The sequence below is a fragment of the Nanorana parkeri genome, unplaced genomic scaffold, assembly GCF_000935625.1.
Source record: "Nanorana parkeri isolate BGI_ZX_2015 unplaced genomic scaffold, ASM93562v1 scaffold1153, whole genome shotgun sequence".
In the NCBI taxonomy this organism is placed as follows: Eukaryota; Metazoa; Chordata; class Amphibia; order Anura; family Dicroglossidae; genus Nanorana; species Nanorana parkeri.
Window position 1 is genome coordinate 494,382 of NW_017307421.1, and position 19,612 is coordinate 513,993.

General features: G+C 43.6%; 1 protein-coding gene across 1 annotated transcript in view; it reads right to left on the reverse strand.

Moving 5' to 3' along the window:
• Window positions 1-5,731, reverse strand: part of LIMS1 (LIM zinc finger domain containing 1) — a 78,413-nt gene extending 72,682 nt beyond the window's left edge. Inside the window, exon 1 of the mRNA XM_018568203.1 lies at window positions 5,472-5,731. Coding sequence (XP_018423705.1) covers window positions 5,472-5,500 — 29 coding nt within the window. The 5' untranslated portion in view covers window positions 5,501-5,731. The remainder of the gene's footprint in view (window positions 1-5,471) is intronic.
• Between the last annotated feature and the right edge of the window lie 13,881 nt (window positions 5,732-19,612).

Consider the following 19,612-nt stretch of genomic DNA (forward strand, 5'->3'; position numbering starts at 1 on the left):
TTTGCCCCTTGGTCAGATCATTTTGTCTCAGATTATGGAATTTGACAAAACTTGGAAATCACCAAGGTTTGTAATCCAAGGTGGTGCTTTTTGGGGGTATTTTGCAATATGGATCTTGGAAGTGCTCAAAAGACCCTTTTGAGACTACCGTATATACTCGAGTATAAGCCAAGTTTTTCAGCCCATATTTATACAAGTACTGTAGTATTACACTGGATTTACACAGCACCCATGGATATTACTGCCTGGGCAAGACTGGTAAATGATGTACTCCCTCTCCATAGAATATAAGAGGCCAGAGGTTGCCCTGCTAAATTTAACAAGTTTATTTATGGGCAACCTCACACGTCACCTCACAGGGGGTAGCCAAACTGTGCCCCTCCAGCTGTGGTGAAACTACAAATCCCATGAGGCATTGCAAGATTCTCTCAGCCACAGGCTTTACTCCCGGAGAGATGCATAATGGGATTTGTAGTTTCCCCACAGCTGGAAGGCCGGAGTTTGGCTACCCCTGTGTTAGACCATAAAGACATTCATGTAGCAGTAGGTTGGCTGTGTCTTCCTTTATCAATTTATACTGTGTACTAATAACACCTCTACAAACCACACATTGTTCGGGGGATCCTTTTATAAAGATGGCAGCCACTTTTTAAGAAGCGCTTCTCATTGGTCTGCGCGGTCAGGCGACAACCAACGAGTGCTCGCCATTAGCCGTGTACAGAGCATGGGTAGCCCTCCTTACCACATTGTCTTGAATTGTATTGTGATTGTAATGTCTTCCTTATATTGTAAAGCGCTGGGCAAACTGTTAGCGCTATATAAATCCTGTATAATAATAATATTATAATAATAGTACACCGGCAGAGGGGAAAGAGTGTTCGCCCAAAAGGCAAATATTGCGGGAGGTGGATAGGATTTGGTGGGATTGCCTTGAGGGGGCCAGATCAGTGGGGGGACCCCAAATTCACCTGGGAAAGCAGAACTGCCATTTAAAAACAACAACAACAACAACAACAACAACAACAACAACAACAACAACAACAAAGACAGAATGAATGATCTGGCTATAGCCACACTGGAGACTGAAACAATACATACAGCAAAACACACCAGGTATCACACAAGCTGCATGAAGAGGCCAGTGCAGGTTTTACCATCAGGAAGCACACTCAATACTCATTCTCACAGACATCCTACGGCACTTCCCTAGAACAGTTGTCAGACTACACAGAGGTCAGGGAAGAGATTAGTGGGAACTACAACATAACCCTGCTGTTTGCTGTGTTGGCCATATGGTCCTGTAATTACTCTCCTCTATTCCTGCGGGTTATAGGACACACATTGCACAACAAAGTAAAGGAATCAGACATTCCACACATTCATTCAATCTTCCTGTTGTTTGGGACCTTTGCCTATACCTTGTATGGACAAAATTCAGTCAGAAACTAAACTGGGAAGATTTATAGAATTTTCCATCTGAAATGTCAAGTGTCTATCAGTTACTGGGTCTGTTTTTATTACAGAAAATTTGCATCAAAATGGACTCCTTCTGTAAAAGACACACTAAGGGCTAGTTCACAAGCACGTTCCAGGAGCAGAGCAGTTACACACCAGATCAAAACTGCGTCCAATGTATTCCAATGGTATTTTGGGCTCTAGCTCACACCGCAGCGTTCAGTTCCAGAGCATGTAAAAAAACTGCAGCAAGCCCGATTTTACCTGCTCTGGAACGCATGCAAACGCACTGAAAGCCCATTTTAAACAAAAAAAAAAAACCCGCAGCAGAACACACTGCACTGCGTGTGCAGAAACTCATGCAGGTCTGGTCTGCATTTGGTGTGAACAAGCCCTAAAGGGCCCTAAGCATTGCATTAAATGACAAGATCACATGGCAGTCGGGAGGTTTTTTTTCTCATTCATTCTCCACTGGGTCCCCACCACCCAGGTGCTGCCAGCAGCTAAGGGTTTGCTGTGGAGGTACACGTGCGTGCGTGTTCCCAGCCGTGCCCACAGTAGCTGTGTGCATCCATAGACACACACAGCCCTGTGGCAAGCCACACCCCTCCTCCCTAAAGTGTGATTGACGGCAGAAGGAGCCTATGGTCCTCTGCTCTCAGTATCCTCCCCTGCAACCAGGAAGTTGGGGCCGGAGGATCTATTCGGGAACCGACGTCGATGACCAGCAGCGTTGACAGGCAATTGTGGGCAGGCTGGTGGAGTCAAAAAGGTACTGGGCGTTATTTTTCTTAGTGCAGAGAATGCATTAAGGTAAAAAACTCTCAGCCTTTTAGTACTACTTCAAAGTGGCCATACACTAGTAGATTTTTGAAAGAACCCTCGAATTAAAGATCTTTCATTGGACTTTTTATTTGTTGGGGTCAAATCAATCATTGATTTCGACCATAGTGACAACAAAAGGTTGAAGGAGCAGGATGGAAATTTATTCTCGATCAAAACGAAATTCTAACAGTGAATGTGGTTTTCGTTCGGGAAACTCCATTCATTCCAAAAAATTGAATGTTAAAATAAAACAACATTTTGTTCAACATTCATCAAGTCTCTGATGGCATTATCAGGTGCTAAAGATCTTAAAGGAGAACTATGGGGTCAGGGCTTTTCCCCATAGTTCTTCTAAGGGTAATGGTAGGACACAAACTAGCGCCCTCCCGTCACCCAAAGCTCAGTATATAGCAAGCTACAGCTCGCGGCATACTGAGACGCCGCAGCCAGAACGGATCCCGACATTACTGTCGAGATCCACCCAGCTGCGTGAGTGACAGCTGGCTCTGCCTATCTAGAGGCAGAGCCAGCTGTACCCGCCCCCTCCCTGTCCGTTCCGCCAGTCAGTGCTGGAGGATCGGATCGGAGAATTCCCTGCAGGGAGCCGTGAGTGACAGTCACGGCCCTCTGCAGGGACAGGATCAAGAAGTGAGCAAGCGATGGTATGTGTTCGCTCACTTCCCGATTTATTGAGCCAGCTTGTGACAGTTTCATTATCACAGGCCGGCTAGAACTATGAGGCTGAGTGATTTTCACTCATCTCATAGTTCTCCTTTAAGTTCTGAAATCTACTAGTGTATGGCTAGCTTTATTTTGCTATGGCTCCTGGGGAAGTAGAGAAGACTTACCATCAATTGTAAGATAAAGATTTGAAAACAAGGGAGCCATACTGTCACCCACTTTACAGCCAGACGTTCCAAGCAAAGAATAGGGGAATTTTATTCAACTCAGCTTTGAAGACAGCGTGCAAAAAGAGAGAGTTCCTGGAATTTTCAAAGTACCTTTTAGATATAGAATCTAATGTAGACCAGACAAGGTAAATGTTCCCAGGACTATGACATTTCATACCTTTATTAGAATATGAAATTTAGAAGTCATGGAGAGTGGATCCTTCATAAGTATGTACGTGTACCGTATACAGTAACAAGATCATTTTTCCCAAGAAAAAGCTGCACATTTTATTATTAAAAAGCAGTCCTTTATCTCCAGACAGGTGACATTTCCTAGGCTGAGAGTATATCAGTCTGCTGCAGGCAGTTTCATCAGTTTACTCTACTCCACTGATCACTTGGTGAGAGGCTGCAGCAGGGGCAGATCAGCGTCAGACATTGGTTAACACCTACCATCTCTGAACCAGCATCTCAGTCCAGGAAGAAGATGCCACCCCTGGATGAAAACAGCGTTCCCGGGGCTAGCAGGACAGACTGACGGAACTCCTTGTGAAGTGGCTGCAGACAGGAATTTTATGCGATTAGGGGTTTGTGAGAGCAGCATTTTAATAAATAATTTGTATATGAGCGGTGTGCAATATGGATTACTTTTTTGCCTTGAATATGGTTACTGGATTGTAAGGAGACCGGGGTAGGAGTGATCAAGCGGCTGCCACTGGTTCGGGCACTATCCTGCCCGTGGCTGAATCCAAAAGAGGATTGGCAATTTAAGGCCTTAGAAACAGGGATGAGGTGAGCTGCACACTGGAGGGGGATCACGTCAGTGGTGGAGGAAAGCACGTACTGATCACCACATATGGAACATTGTAGCGGTGGGACTGTGGATGCTGGACAGGATAGAAGTGACGTTTCCTTTTCCGTAGACTTGATAAAAAATTTTTGGTTTTTGAATAATAGGTAAGAATTTTGTTTTAGCACTATTTTAGTGTTTGCTGCAAGGGATACATATTGGCGCGGAGCATTTATATTTTAAGTTGATGCAATCAAATTCAGTTTTGTTTGAGTATGTGGACAGCTGCAGGTGCCAGCTCCCAGAATACAACAAGCAGAGGAGATTCATTTCTCCACGCTGTTTAGTCTAGATGGGAAAACTGAGTGATTTCTCTCATTCAGCCCAGAAATCAGCACATGTACTGCCACCTTAAGGGCTTGTTCACACAGGCAGAGGACTGCATAAAGTAGGGATGCACCGATAACGTTTTTTCGGTATGAAGTACGAGTACCGATACTTTGCTTTCGGTACTCGCCGATACCGACGCTTCTGTTGGCAAGAAGCTGGGCGGTGGGTAATGACATACCACCCAGCTTCCTGTTTGCTCGAGAAGCCGGCTCCATGTTGTTTGGTCGGCTTGATTGGCTGGGAAGCAGGTTTCACGCCCAATCAGGTCGCTGGGCGGCAAGTAATGACCCACCTCCCAGCTTCCTGATTGGTCGGGAACACAGCTCCATGCTGATTGGCTGGAAAGCCGGCTTCCCGGCCGAACAGCTGGCTTGATGCTGATGGATTGATTTGCTCATCTGTGCCCCTCTCCAGTCATTTACATACCACCGAAGGACCCCTGAGAAAAAAGGACAGACATCTTTGGAAACAAACACACACATACCCCTTGGGCAGGGGAAAATGAAAACCGAGGTGAAAAGGGCTCCTGATGCAAAGGATGACTCTGATGTGAAGGGGAACCCACTTTTTGTGTGTTCTTGTGTGGGGCCCCCCCTTAAAATCTGACCCTTTTAGACCAGGGTGCCTGCAGATGTTGCATACTTTTAGACGCTTCTATATAGTAAAAAGTCTCTGAGTGTGGAGCAGAGTGAAAGCTTCCAGGTAAAGACTATGAGAACATGTGTATGATGTGAATGGCCGATCACACAGGGGCCCATAATGGGCAGAGGAGAGTGAGCTGTCTGGGACTGGGGGCCCTGCTCCGATGACAGCTTCTACCACTCTTGTCCTGGCTGGTGCGGTCCTCCCGAAGACGGAGGAGAGCTCACCCCAGACACATTCCATGGCATAGCCAATTAATCACACGGCTCAAAGTCCTGGGTGTACACATGTGTGTTTATGAGTCATGGGAAGTCACGGAGCCCCGGGCTATAGGAAACCAATATGGAAGGCAGCATTCAGTCGGAAAGCATCCAGTTCACATTATAAAGTACACTGAGCACACCGCCCTGGCACCGTGCGATAGAAAGGAGCCCGCTGACTAGGGACAGACACATTGTACTAGTAAGGGGCGCTCTTACCTGTTCGTCATCCCCACGACTGCCAGCATTAGGGCCGCTCGGTGGGATCCGAGGGAAGTGAATGGCCTCAGCGGGACTCAGAAGAGAGTCTGGAAAAGCGGGATGGGCAGAGCTCCGGGAGCGCGCAATCACCCTCCTACTCTAGTCTGTCCCACGCCCGTCATTGACTCACCCCCGCCCACCACAGGCTGCCAATCATCGGCGGAGGAGGGGTTGCCATAGAGACAGGAGGAGGAAGGATGTAGAGAACGCCCCAGGTTGTTATAAATCCAGTCCTTCGTATCCGGGAACCCGGGGATACCACGCCCACTGGGCTGTCACTCAACGCGCTGGTTATTCCCTGCCTCCAGCGGTGATGTCATTACAACTATTTCCGCGCCATTAGCTAATATGTAACCCGCTATATGCCTGGCCATAGGAGGCCAACCGGAGGAAAGGAAACATTGTGCTCGATAGCTTATTTAAAGAGGAAATGATCTTCTAGAAAACATATCAACAGAATCCAACCCTAGCAGGGCTAGGCAACCTTGGCAAGCCAGCTGTGGTGAAAATACAAATCCCATCATGCCTCTGCCTCTGGGAGTCATGTGTGTGGTTGTCAGAGTCTTGCAATGCATCATGAGACTTGTAGTTCCACAACAGCTGGAGCGTTGAGGTTGCCTATTCCAGACTCCAAAAGCCTGACCTGGTCTTTTTTGACCCCCATTGTCACCTCAAAGAGGACCTGTCACCACCAATATCCTATCATATGAGGGGATTGTAGGTCCCACTATGTGATAACAATTAAAGTTAAAAAAAAAAGCTTTTAAATAAATGTAAAATGTTAAAGTCCCACGCCCCCACTGGCGCACGCACATTAATGCAAACACACATTGGGTGCGCCTACGTAAGAAAACGTCAATCGCGCTACAAATGTTGGGTATCACCACGCACGCCAGAGTGAGAGCAATCATTCTAGTGCAAATTTCTACACGTATCTCTAAACTGATAACCTGTAGGGGCTCTTAAAGCGTCGTCTATGGACTTTTTGCGGTACTGCATTTTGTTGCCATTTCACGGACGCACCCAATTTTAAACCTGGCCATGTTGGGTATCTATTTACATGTCATGACCTCATCTTTTAGATTTTATTTTAAAAATGCGTATTTTATTGTGTTTTGGGACACTAAAATTTACTTAAGTGCATTTGTTTACTAAATATTTGGGCTTGATAAAGAGTTGCACCAATATCCTGCAACATAAACTTTGCAACTGCCACCATTGTGTTCTACAGAGGGTTGGCTTTCAGAAAATGTATAATAATTTGGGGGTTTGAAGTCATTTTCAGGCCTAAAATGTGGATTATATCATGTGGAAAAAACAGAACAAAAAAAGCCTGTGGCAGCGAAAGGGTTCTTGTGGGGTTAAAGTTGTGAAGCACCAATACCAGTGTTGGTATCGGTGCTGATCCTAGCCATTTTCACGGGTACGAATACTCATGAAAATGCACCCATTCCCAAAATCAATGCCGGCACTTTAAAATTTAAAATCAAAGCGACAGCCTTCTGGGGAACCACACAGCGGGTCTCTTCCCTGGATCCTGACTCTGGATGTCCCAGGATGCAGCTCCAGAGTTCCAGGCTTTGGCTAATCTTCTGCTCAGTGTGGGCTTTACAGGTCCCTGGAATTCACTATTTGCGCCAGGCGCGGTCATCCCGGATTTGCCTTGGGAGGATTAACGCCTGCACCGGATTCAGTCCTACCTGGACCATGACTTACTGCGACACCTACTGTCATCAGAGCGCCAACTGCCGCGAAGATTACAGCGTGCAGTGTGGGGGGCGTGGCGAGTATTGACATAAGGCAGGGGTAGGCAACCTTGGCTCTCCTGCTGTGCTGAAACTACAAATCCCATCATGCTTCTGCCTCTGGGAGTCATGCCTGTGGCTTGCAATGCCTTATTAAATCAGCTCCTGTAAGGTCCCTTGCTTGCTGGGGACTTGGCAGCAACCTTCTGGGGAACGGTGCAGCGCCTGTTTACAGTACTTTCGCAATACGCACATCTCTTCCGGGTGAGACCTCTCCTGAGATCCTCTGCCCGAGACATCAGACCAGCACCCTGGAGAGCTGATGCACAGAGTATATAGAAAATTCATATACTACTATTCTGCATTGTATAATGTATTGCTAGGATTTGTAGTCCTCTCTAGCTAATTATATTGTTCTGCATTGCTGATATTTATAGTCCTCTATAGCTGATGAGATTATTCTGCATTGCTGTGTAATGTATCGCTGAGATTTATAGTCCTCTATAGCTGAAGATATTATTCGGCATTGCTGTGTAATGTATCGCTGAGATTTATAGTCCTTCATAGCTGAAGATATTATTCTGCATTGCTGTGTAATGTATTGCTGAGATTTATAGTCCTCTATAGCTGAAGATATTATTCGGCATTGCTGTGTAATGTATTGCTGAGATTTATAGTCCTCTATAGCTGAAGATATTATTCTGCATTGCTGTATAATGTATTGCTGAGATATGTAGTCCTCTATAGCTGCATAACGTATTGCCAAGATTTGTAGTCCTCTATAACTGATTGCTGTATATTTATTGCTGGAATTTGTAGGTTGTTATTGGTGAGTTCTTGAGGAAAAGTATTTGTACATGTACTCGGTCTGGAAAAAGCGGTATCGGTGCATCCCTAATCTAAAGGTTAGATAAAAGGTTTAGTGCAGTAAAATGCTTTGATAGTTAAATAAAAAAAAATGTTTTTATTGCGATCTATGCATTAAACCAAAAAGAGGGACAACTAAGTAAGAAAAAGTTCCAAAGATATATGGTTCCAAAAGAGTGACAGTTGGGAGCTATGCTAAAGTTAAAAAAAAACTTCAGGTTGGGCAGTTCCCACCCCCTTCTATGAGCTCAGGCCTGCTTGATTATACCCTGCTCTGTAGTGGGCATGCCTATGACACCCTGGTTAAAGAGGATCTTTACTCCCAGAACAAACTGTTCCCCACTGCAATCTATCCCCCTACGCAATATAAAAAAAAAGACAAATACGGTCATTTAAAATACTCCTTTGTACCCCTGAATGTTTTTCAGTAATGCCTATTCTTGATGTTTATTAAAAAAAAGCTTTGTTCTGAAGCTCTGTAGCCATCCTCCTGCTGTACAGTCATTGTGAGCCTAAACTGTCTTCCTGGCCAAGGGAATTCTAAATTCCTGGAGAGAACTTCCTGAATATATTTGGCTGAGAACTTACTTCCATGACGTTTTGCTGTATGAATTTTGACTGCATATGAGGTGTTACTCCTTGAATACAAAGGATCTTGGAGCAGCCTATATTTCAAACTCTAGCCACAGTTGAAGTTTAACACTTTCAAGAATCCATGGGTCAGAGACTAAATTTGACCACTTTGCAGAATTTGTCCATCTTCATTATGATTTTAAAGGAACAATATTATCTTCGGTACCAAGCATATTTTTCTACAGAGTTTGTATTTTTTCCTCTGGAATGAATAGAGTACAGTGTGCATATGCGAAGAAACAAAACCCAATAGTGGAGATTTGTATAAAAAGGATGTGTGGTGCCAAGCAGGCCTCCCAGTGAAGATCTCTGTTATGGGTGATTAGGAATAGTGATGGGCTCGGGCGTGTTCGCAAGCGCCTCGTACCGAGCCCGCTAGGAAGCCGTCAGCGCGCAGGGCCAATCACAGGCACTGAGACATGTTCCCGGTCCGCAGCTGCAGAGATCGGGAAATGTCTCAGTGCCTGTGATTGGCCCTTCGCGCTGACAGCTTCCTGGCGGGCTCGGCACGAGGCGCTTGAGGGCCGCGCAGGCGCAGATGCCCTGTGACCCAGCGGTGACGTCATCACATCGGCGCACGCGCAGTACAACGTCTCAGCCTATTTAAAGCCCCACAGAACTGGGATTCATTGCTGAGTGATTACTAGCCAGCACCAGTCATCTGTGATCCGCTCCTGTATTGTTTCCTCACTACCTGACTTCCTTCTTGACGTTCCCTTTGGATTATCCTTCTGTACTTCGCTGTCCGCCTAATACTGACCCGGCTTGTCCCTCGACTATTCTCTGGATCCTGTCTGGTACTTCGCTGTCCGCCTAATATCGACCCGGCTTGTCTTCACTTCCTCTGCACGGTTGCCTACTCTGCTCAACTACCACCTACTGTAGATACCTGGAAACCCTGATCCGGCACTTGTGCACCCCCTGCCTGAGCACACTGTCTTCAACCCAGTGGGCATCAGATGGGGTTGCAAGGGAGGTCCTCCTCATCACATCGGGCCCACACCTCGGACCTAATAACATGGCTAGAATTTCATATGAAAACTGTCATTTTCAGAACATTCGTTCAGTTTTCTGAGTAGTTAATGGGGTCAAATCAATGATCGTTGATGAAGGAGCAGGATGGATAATTTTTCTCTAATGAATGAAATTCTAACAGTGAATGTGGTTTTTGTTTGGGAAAACTCCATTCATTCTAAAATCAAATATTAAAACTGAACAAAATTTCAAATGACATTGGTCAAGTCTCCGATAGCATTATTGAATGTTCTGAGATTTTTCATATGAACGTTTGTGCAAAATTCGAACCATGTAAAAGTGGACTTAGACTTTAAGCCGATAGGTAACGTAAGTAAACCCACATCCACAGTGGAGCAATGTTCCCTAAAGGTGCCCACAGTGGCTTCACAAGGGGGGTGCGGCCCGCACCCAGGTGACACCAAATTGACTGGCAGTCATTTTGGTGTCACCCCCCTCTGAAAAGTCGGGCGCTCGGTCGTGGACTGATTGCCGACAGTATCAGGAGAGAGAAGAGGGGACACGGCGGCATACCTTATCCCGCCGGGTGACTGTCCCCGCCAGTTAGTGGTGCTGAGGAACGATAATCATGAACTACATTGGTCTGTGCATGATGGACTGTTTGAATGAAAGTTGAACGAGGGTGGGATGTCGGGAGAAAGAAAGTTGTACAATTGTTGTAAGATATACAGGTGAAACTCGAATAATTAGAATATCGTGCAAAAGTAATGGCAGTAAGTGCTGCAAAAGGGGCCCAAACCAAGTACTGAGTACATATGCATGCTTGTACTTTTCAGAGGTCCGATATTGTTCTATGTACAAGCCTTGTTTTATTGATTGCATGTAATAATCTACTTTTTTGAGGTTGTGGATTTGGGGTTCTTGGGGTTTTCATGAGCTGTAAGCCATAATCATCACAATTATGACAAATCACGTCTTGAATTATCTTGCTTTGCATGTAATGAGTCTATCTCATATATTAGTTTCACCGCATAAGTTGCATTAGTGAAATAAATGAACTTTGCACAATATTCTAATTATTTGAGTTTCACCTGTATGGCCACCTTAAAGGTGCCCATACACTGCACGATTCTCGTACGAGAATCGCAGGAAATCCCACAATCGTACGAGAATCGTGCAGTGTATGGAAGGCGTGCAACCGTTTCTTCTGTACGGTCGCACGTTTGCAGTCATCGTAAGCCCGCCCCTCATTGCAGTCATCGTAAGCCCGCCCCTCAGGGGGGCAGGCTTGCGATGATCGCAAGTACGATCTGCCTGTCCAAGATGGGAAGATTGTACGTTTTTTTAAGTACTTTACAACCCTCGCAAGACAAAAGTCTTGAGAGGGTTGTAAAGTGTATGGCCACTTTAAGAGAGATGTTCCTGAATCTTGCAAACTGAAGCCTTCAGACTGCATTTAGTTATACCATTTGATACATCCGCATCAGAAATAATGGAAAACTGCCCAACCTGACTGCTTCATTTTTCAATTCAGTGTAAAAAAATTGTACAGTTGTACAGGAGAGTTCCTTTCAGCTACGAAAAATCTGCGAGAGGAGGTGAACAAAGATGGCAAGAGCATGTATAGTGTAACATAGGGTCAAGAAAGCATTCAGCCAAGTGGACTTATGGCAGATTTTTCATCTACCCTTGTTTTCCCCTATATACCTGGAATTCCAGGTGCTTTAGGTAAAAACGCTTGTGTAGATAGATCTCCAGGTTTAGTGGAGCCCTGCACCAAACATTCACCCCTTACGAACTGTATCTTATATTTAGCATTTTACTCTTAGTCCTTCACGTGCAGAAGTATGCACTTGTGGAAAGCACAGAACGTTTTTAAGTGCTAGGATGGAGCAGTCCTGCTTTTACACATATCACAAATATTTTCTTAAGAGCACTCCTTGATCATCTTGTGCATTCCCATTATCAGTATACTGTTGGGATAATTTTCAGGGATGCACACCAGTAGGAGAAACAGTACTCACATTTGCACCCTCTTTGCACAGCAAAACAGCTTCAATACAAAAGCCTCAATGCTGACAACTATCTTTAGTTCCTAAATGAACCAGTCAGATTTAAAGTTTCCATGAAAATTACAGCTGAGAGAGTCTTAACGGGATCAGTGGCTAGGTGGGAAATAGGATTTTTGACTTACCTGAAAAATCCTTTTCTTGGAGTGCAGTACAGGACACTGGATTCTTAGACAAATGGGTTATGTGCTGCAACTTTAAGGTGACTGGACACTGGCACAAAAAAAGTTGTGCACAGCCCCATATAACCCTTCCTGCTTCCCAGCAAGCCTCGTTTTTTTTTGTTTTGTTTTTAGCAAGCAAGCAATAAGGGGATCCGAAGAACAGATGGGAGGGACCCGTGCCCTGTAATGTATTTTAAGAAAAAGATTTTATATGAAAGTTTTATATGAAAGTCATAATCCTCTTTTCTTAATCATACCGTAAAAGACACAGGCTGATTTATAGATGACTTGGATGTCCAAAAGCAATATCACTTAGGGTTTGGCAACACAGCAAAGGGCAAAGCCCACTCACTAACCAGTCCTCAGCACAGGGATGTTACCCTCTCATGGAGGGGAATTATAGGGAGGCTCAGCATCCCTTCCCAGTGTTCACCCCCCTCAATGAGCGTAGGGGTCTTTAGAGACGGGGCTCCCCAACTGGTGAACCTTTATAACACCCTCTAACTCAACATGTTGCACTGTGTGTCAGCCTGAGTGCCAAATGCAGGATCCAGCCCCGTTAGACCTCAGAAAGTCATTGTGGCAGGAAAAACAATCAGGCTTCTCCTTGGCTTAGCTGCATCACATGGGGGAGGACTTCCCCTCACTCAGCAAGGTGCCACTGTATCTGAACTCTGATGAGCTGGAATGGAGGGAGGGAAATGTTATTTTGGATGAGGGGTTTGGAGAAGGGATTTCTGGCCATATGTTGTCACAGCTGTACATTTGCTTTCTACCTATTTTCACAATTGTCCATGTGTTGCCAGCATAGTCTCAGAATTGCCCAATTGTTGCACTCATGCTTTCACAACTACCATTCGTTGTCTGTATATTGTTCGGATTGTCTGTATGTTGACTGAATATTGTCATGGTTGTCACATCATGATTGTTTGCTGCTTGTTTATTATACTTGCCCAATAGATGCCCACATATTTTACCAGTTTTCTAATATGTGAAAAAACATTGCTGTACTGTGTAACTAATATATAAAAACAAGTATTTTAGTTTGTGCAGCACCTCCTAAAAATAACACATATAGCGGTCATATAACAGTAACACATAGATACTGTCATTTACAGTAACAGGGTTATTCACAGAAGGGTGAGGCGTTTGGAAAAGGCAGAAGTGAACAATTTAGGCCAAAATAGATTCAGAAAAATTCTCCAATTCCGCTCACTTTCCAGTTCAGCTATATTATCCTAGATTGTTCACTTCTCCTGCCTTCTCCAAACTCTTCACCCTTTTGTGACTAAGCCTGTGACTATATCAACTGTGTGCAATTGTAAACAATTAGTGCATATTCATATATTATTTTAATTGTAAAAATATGAATTAGTTCCAAAATGTGCAACACTCCATGCTAAAACAAGTGATCCCAGTGCCTTGTGGACTGAAACTCACCACAGAGGTATGATCACCAATGACAGTGATATCCTCTGCACCGTATCACTCTCCGCCACCTAAGTAGTAACAGGCTCAGCATACAAAGGGGTTCCAGACAGGTTCACACATCCTCTCGTCGACATACACAAGTATAATGCTCAGGGGAAGAAAATATATGCTTCTCATAGCAGAATGTTTATTATAAAACCAAAGTATACATTGAGAAAAATACTCATAATCCAGAAATTAGTGGGGAGAGGGCTGCCCAGTGCTTTAACTATATTAAGTTTACAGTATAGCTGCATATCCTAACAGTGTTAACGCGCGACTTCTCAGTTATAGCACTTCGCAGTCCGCTGCAGTGACTAACTACATCATTCTGCCATTAGTAAATGATCTTGGCATTTCAATGATGCCAAGAAAGGGGGACAATCTGTAAACAAATAATTTGTGTACTTTTGTGTTGTAGTACTGATGGGTGATGGAATGGAAGAATGGAAGAAGAGAGAAATTATCACAGAGAGAAAAGCTTTATACAGGTCTTCATACCAGTCTATGGCAATTTATATCAAATTGTGATTAGGACTACCCAAAAGTTCTATGACAGGCTGTGTTACATCTACCCACCTTTATATTTGTAGAGCTCACCACAGTCTTCAAATTATCTGGCAATAAAGAAAGGTTTATGTATGGGGAACTGCTCTCTCACCAGAGATTAGACACTGCTAGAAATAAGATAAAGGTTGGCATTTAGTTAGAGATTAACAAACATACTCCTGATAATCCTAAAACAATCTTCTAAAGTGGTCACATCCCTTGCATCTGTGGACAGAGTATGGCCACCCTAAGGCTACCTAAACAAAGGAGTTTTCCTTCCTAACAGTATCACCAAGACCTGCGGAAATATTCTCCCGACTTTGTTGATTGGTGGATTTAGTGTATGTGCAGTATAAGTGCAGTGGCAGACATGTTTCTGTTTCTAATAATCACCTGGTCACGAGATTTACTGCCATGTTGGAAAATGTCCGTGTCCACAAAATGAGTGCTTCTTCCTTTGCAGGATCACTTATTATTAGGGATGCACCGATACCAGTATCGATACCGATTCTGAGTATTTGGGCAAGTACTCGTACTCGCCCAAATGCCTAGCACGAGTACTTCCGGTATCAGGAAGCCGGTCAGCGCGTCATTACACGCTGCTCGGTTTCATGATTGACCGGAAGCTGGCCTCGTGAGGCAAGGTTACCTTACCTTAGTATGTGCAGCCTGTCAACCCCACGGGGCCTGTTCAGCGAGAATGCGGCCTTCGTCCGGTATGCAGCCCGAGCCGTCCAATCAGGAAGCCGGGCGCCATCTAATGATGCAACGCCCTGCTTTCTGATTGGCCGGGAAGCTGGCTTAATGCTCCCTCGTCATCTCATGACAAGAGAGCATGGAGCCGGCCTCCCAGCCGTTGCGCCCGGCTTCCTGATTGGTCGGCTAGACGGCTCCGGCTGGGTACCGGACTAAGGCCGCGTTCTCGCTGGAGAGGCCCCGGGGGATGACAGGCTGCACATACTAAGGTAAGAGGGGACTTTCTTGGTAATCGGGAAGCCGGGTGGCGACTCTTTACACACTGCCCGGCTTATCAGGAAGCCAGGTGGCGAGTCATTACACGCCACCTGGCTTCCTGAATGGTACTTCCGTTAACTCGGTAATTGGTATCGGCGAGTACCGAAAAAAAATTATCGGTACTCGGTACCAAAATACCGGTATCGGTGCATCCCTACTTATTATCATCTTCTAGTGAAACCCACTATGGGTTCTTCCACACCTGATCATCTCAAACAATGTGCAAATTGCACCTTGCTAGAAAATATCAGGATAAGCAAGCACTTGCGTAGATAGGTCAATGACCAGCACGGACAGGCCATTGTAGATTTTGTCTTTTAACATGACTTCCACTGCTGATTCATCTCAGTAAGTAACCATCTACAAAGGCTGATGTAGCAAAATGTACGGTAAATGCACATGTCCTTGTATTCAGTCATTGTGCCTTCTACAGAGTGTTCAGATATTTAAAGGCTCTCCGTACCACCCTCATGCATTTAGAACTGAAAACTTGGCATCCCTATTTTGCTTTTCACTTTTCAACAATAAATGTGAGCTGTACACGTAGGCATACAATATATCTATTGTAAAAGAAAAGGCACTGTCCAAGGGAAATAGGCCAAATGTTACTGTGACCAGGATTTCATGCCCAAGTAAATAAAATCTGATCCTCCCTTCTAGCAAATTAGCTAGCACACACTGTATGTTGGGACTTCTTCCAAATAAAATACTCTTATCTGATTGACAATATTCAAGATTCAGACTTTGTTCTGAACTACTAGTAAGTTCGTTACATATAACCATGTGCTCTACTAAAGCTGGCCATACACTATTAGAGAATCTAAGAACATTCTGAGAATGTATTAGTTTCTAAACAAAATTCTACTAGTTATTGGAGTCAAAATTATGATTGTTTTCAACTATAGTGTGGAATCTATTCAAGAAACTCTATTCATACCAAAAATTGAATTTTAACTTCGACACTCCACAGGTCTCTGATGGCATTTTCGAATGTTCTGACAAGATTTTTCATATGAATGTTTGTATGAAAATCTACCAGCTTTAGGTTGGCTATATATTACGTGATAAAAGCAAGGGATCTTACCGATTTGATTGGTGGTGCAATTGCAGCTAGCACCAACATTTTATATACTGATATGGCAGACATGCTTGATTACCTTGATCCATTTTAGTGAAAGTGGTTTGAAACTGTTAGAAAATGTCCACAATATATGCTCATACACATGGATTTGAGAAGGTCAAATTTTAATTTTGTCAACAGGAGGCCCAGTTTCAGGGATAAACACTAAGGTGTTTACACCATGGAGTGGAGAGGTGGCGTATGTAGACACCTCCAAGGCTGGCTTTAATGAGGGTAAGCAACAGCAATTGTGGAAGGTTTGTATACCTGTCCAAGTGTTATTCATCTTAGAAGCTTTCAGCTGGTAATGTCTGCAGGTGCTAAATGATATAACATTCTCATCCAATGTGGCTGAAATCAGACATTTCAGGCCTCACCAAATGGAACATGAAAATCTAACAGGTCTGTTTGTGTGCCTAATCTGATGACACATGCTGGCAGCCATTTTCGGACTATATTTTTTAGTATTATCATTTTATATGTAAAGCACAATAGAATGGACTATAAAACAACCTGCCACAATGACAGCTAATTAATGACCAAACCAAACGCATTTTCAAAAAAATGATTTTTATTTCAGCAGTTATAACAGTGTGCAGACAATGCAAACTTTATTCACAGTTTAGAAATAACTTGTCAGCTGGCATCACTAGGGAGTTAATATAAGGGAACATCAGAGGACGCATTCTGTCAGTTTACTATCATTCTTGAACCTTAAGTATCAGTTTGTCATGGTGTTTCAACAGTAGTGTCTTCCATATAGAACATATGTAAAAATGGACAATATGGGGGTCGCAAAAAGCAGGATTCTAAAATCATATTGGGACCCTATACAAGGTATACCTCTGCTTTCAAATACCCAAAAAAGTTTATGAAAGTTTGATCACATTTAAAACAGTGCTGTTTCCCATAATAACTACAATTAGTACCTTTATATTATCATTTACACTGAAAACCAACTACATTTTCCTGGGAGTACAGTCTGCTTACTAGCCTTCTCTACTAGGTACCAGGGTTTCATGCATTCACACAGCCTCAGGTATCTACACACTACAAATACATCTCCTTCCTGGCATCTGACAACTAAGTCTGTAGGGTACTCTTCACACCTAAGCTGTTTGTTGCACGTAAATCAGTGGGACAAACGGCTCAACGCTAGGAATCCCATTCATGTCTATGGCCCCAGTGCACATGTTAGCTTTTTATCGCAAGTAGAAATAAGCCTGTCGCAGGGAATACTACATGCGCTACTTTGGGGCTGATTTCAGTGCGTTTTGTCCCATAGACTGAATAGGAAACGCTTGGAAAAATGTGTGTTGCGATTATTTGTGTGATTTGGATGCGTATTATACGCGTTTTGCTTATTGACATGAATGTGCCAAAATCTGCGCATACGACACACACACAAAAAAAACATGTGTAATAGGTGATGCTTAGGTGTGAATTCTGCCTTACAGATTTGGTCCAGGTGAGAGTCAGCTGTCCATATTCCAGGCAATTCCAACAGATATAGCTTACCCTTGAACGTTAGGTAGACAATACACAGGCCAAGTATTGGCATAGAAGGTCTCAGATTATTGTTCAATCAGTCATTTTGGTGTCACCTGGGTGCGGCCCGCACCCCCCTTGTGACGCCACTGAATATAATAGCTGCTGGCAGGCCTTAGCCATGAAGTCAGGGAATGTTTGGCCCCTGTAGCACAGTAATAGGAGACAGGCATAGAAGACTATTCTGCCTAATAAAGGTAATAGTAAAAGGTGATTTCATTAATGGGAATGACTGCTCATAGACAGCACTTTTACAAGTTTAAAATGGAGCATAGGCTCATGTAACAGTTGATCAGTTTACAGAATTCTTAATATTAAGCAAGGCTACATTTTTTCTGAGGCACATCTATATAGTGTTCCTATTATTCTATAAAGTGTATTTATGTCTATAAAGTGTATATAGTGAACAAAAAAAGTTGTTTTAATTAGTTAAACCTATACAGTGCTTTTACTTACACCAATCTTCACATTGTCCAAGAAAAGGGAGGTATATCATGCTTTTAGTGCTGGGGCATAGATGAGGAATTACATGGTCTAGCAGAACACTGAACCACACAAGTAAACAATAATACGCTAAAGCTAGCCATATGTTGCTAGATTTTTCCTCCTCATCCCACAGGCTGAATGAGTGAAAATCAATAACTTCCCTCCATCCACACAATACAGTGTGGATAGGGTAATTGCCACTGTCCGCCACTGTGTTCAAACAGCCAGAGCACACACAGCTGTCTGAATACCTGAACATTGACTGCTTCTGATAGGATGAAGTCATTGTTCGGCTGAGAATTTTCCACCTGGCTCAGTTAATGGGTGCTGACTGGGCCATTTACAGCTTGAATTTTGCCCGATTCAGCAGGGATAGGCTGAAATTTGGGCTGTGTATGGCTAGCTTTAGGGCTGTCTAATTCTTTCCATTAACTTGTCCATCAATAGTGACATGCAAACATACAAACGTATAACTAGCTTCATGAGCCTACGTGCCTTACATAAGGACCAAGTGTTTTATTGTGTTTATTACACCAACCAGTTAGATAGGCAATACAAGTCAATAAAAAAGATAATTCTAAAGCTTCCCAAAAACACTTTGTACCAACAAGAAACATGTTACACACACAATTAAAGCTGAATTGCACCAATTCCTGCACTTCATGTGTTCATTAAATTTTTATTTTACTGCATCCACAGCAAGCACGCAAGGGTGCATTTACACCAAAATCATAAAGTATTTGCAAGTCAATGGAGGAGGGCCTGTTGACTTGCGATTGTACCTTTCCGATTTCCCTCCAATCCGTTTCTTTACGCCTTTTTTTTTATTTTTTACAAGCTTTATGTGAAGTAACATGTCCTGAGTGGACATACTTCACTGTAATGGCTTGTGATGCATTGCGTTAGCATGCAATTTTAAAGCATTTCAGCGCAATGTACAGCAACGCAAAGCTGCGGTGTGCACTGTACTCATTCACACCCATTAATTTTTCATTGCCCTTGTGTTATCATCTGTTAATCAATGGATGGTAACACAATGCAACAGATCTGGAGTGAATGGGGCCTAAACATTTCTTGTTAATAACCTCCTGTACTCCTCTGGCACAGTAGAACTCAGATTGGCCACCATTAGGAACTCGCTCTGCAGCACTGTGAATGTTGTTGCAATGATCATGCTGATGAGAGAAGAGAACAGAGTAAGCAGAGGGATAATCTGATCACTATGCTGCTTTTCATTTACTGCCTGATCAGTTAGCAGGCATTTGGGATGCTGCTCTAATTTGAGTGGTGGTCCCTCACCTCTCTGTGCAGTATGGCAGGAGAACACCAGAAACCTGAAAAACCAGACTGGCTGAAGAGAACTGCACATCCAGGGTATTACACACATACATGTAAATATCTATAATATAATATATATATATATATATATATATCATGCCTGGAGTTCAGCTTTATCACA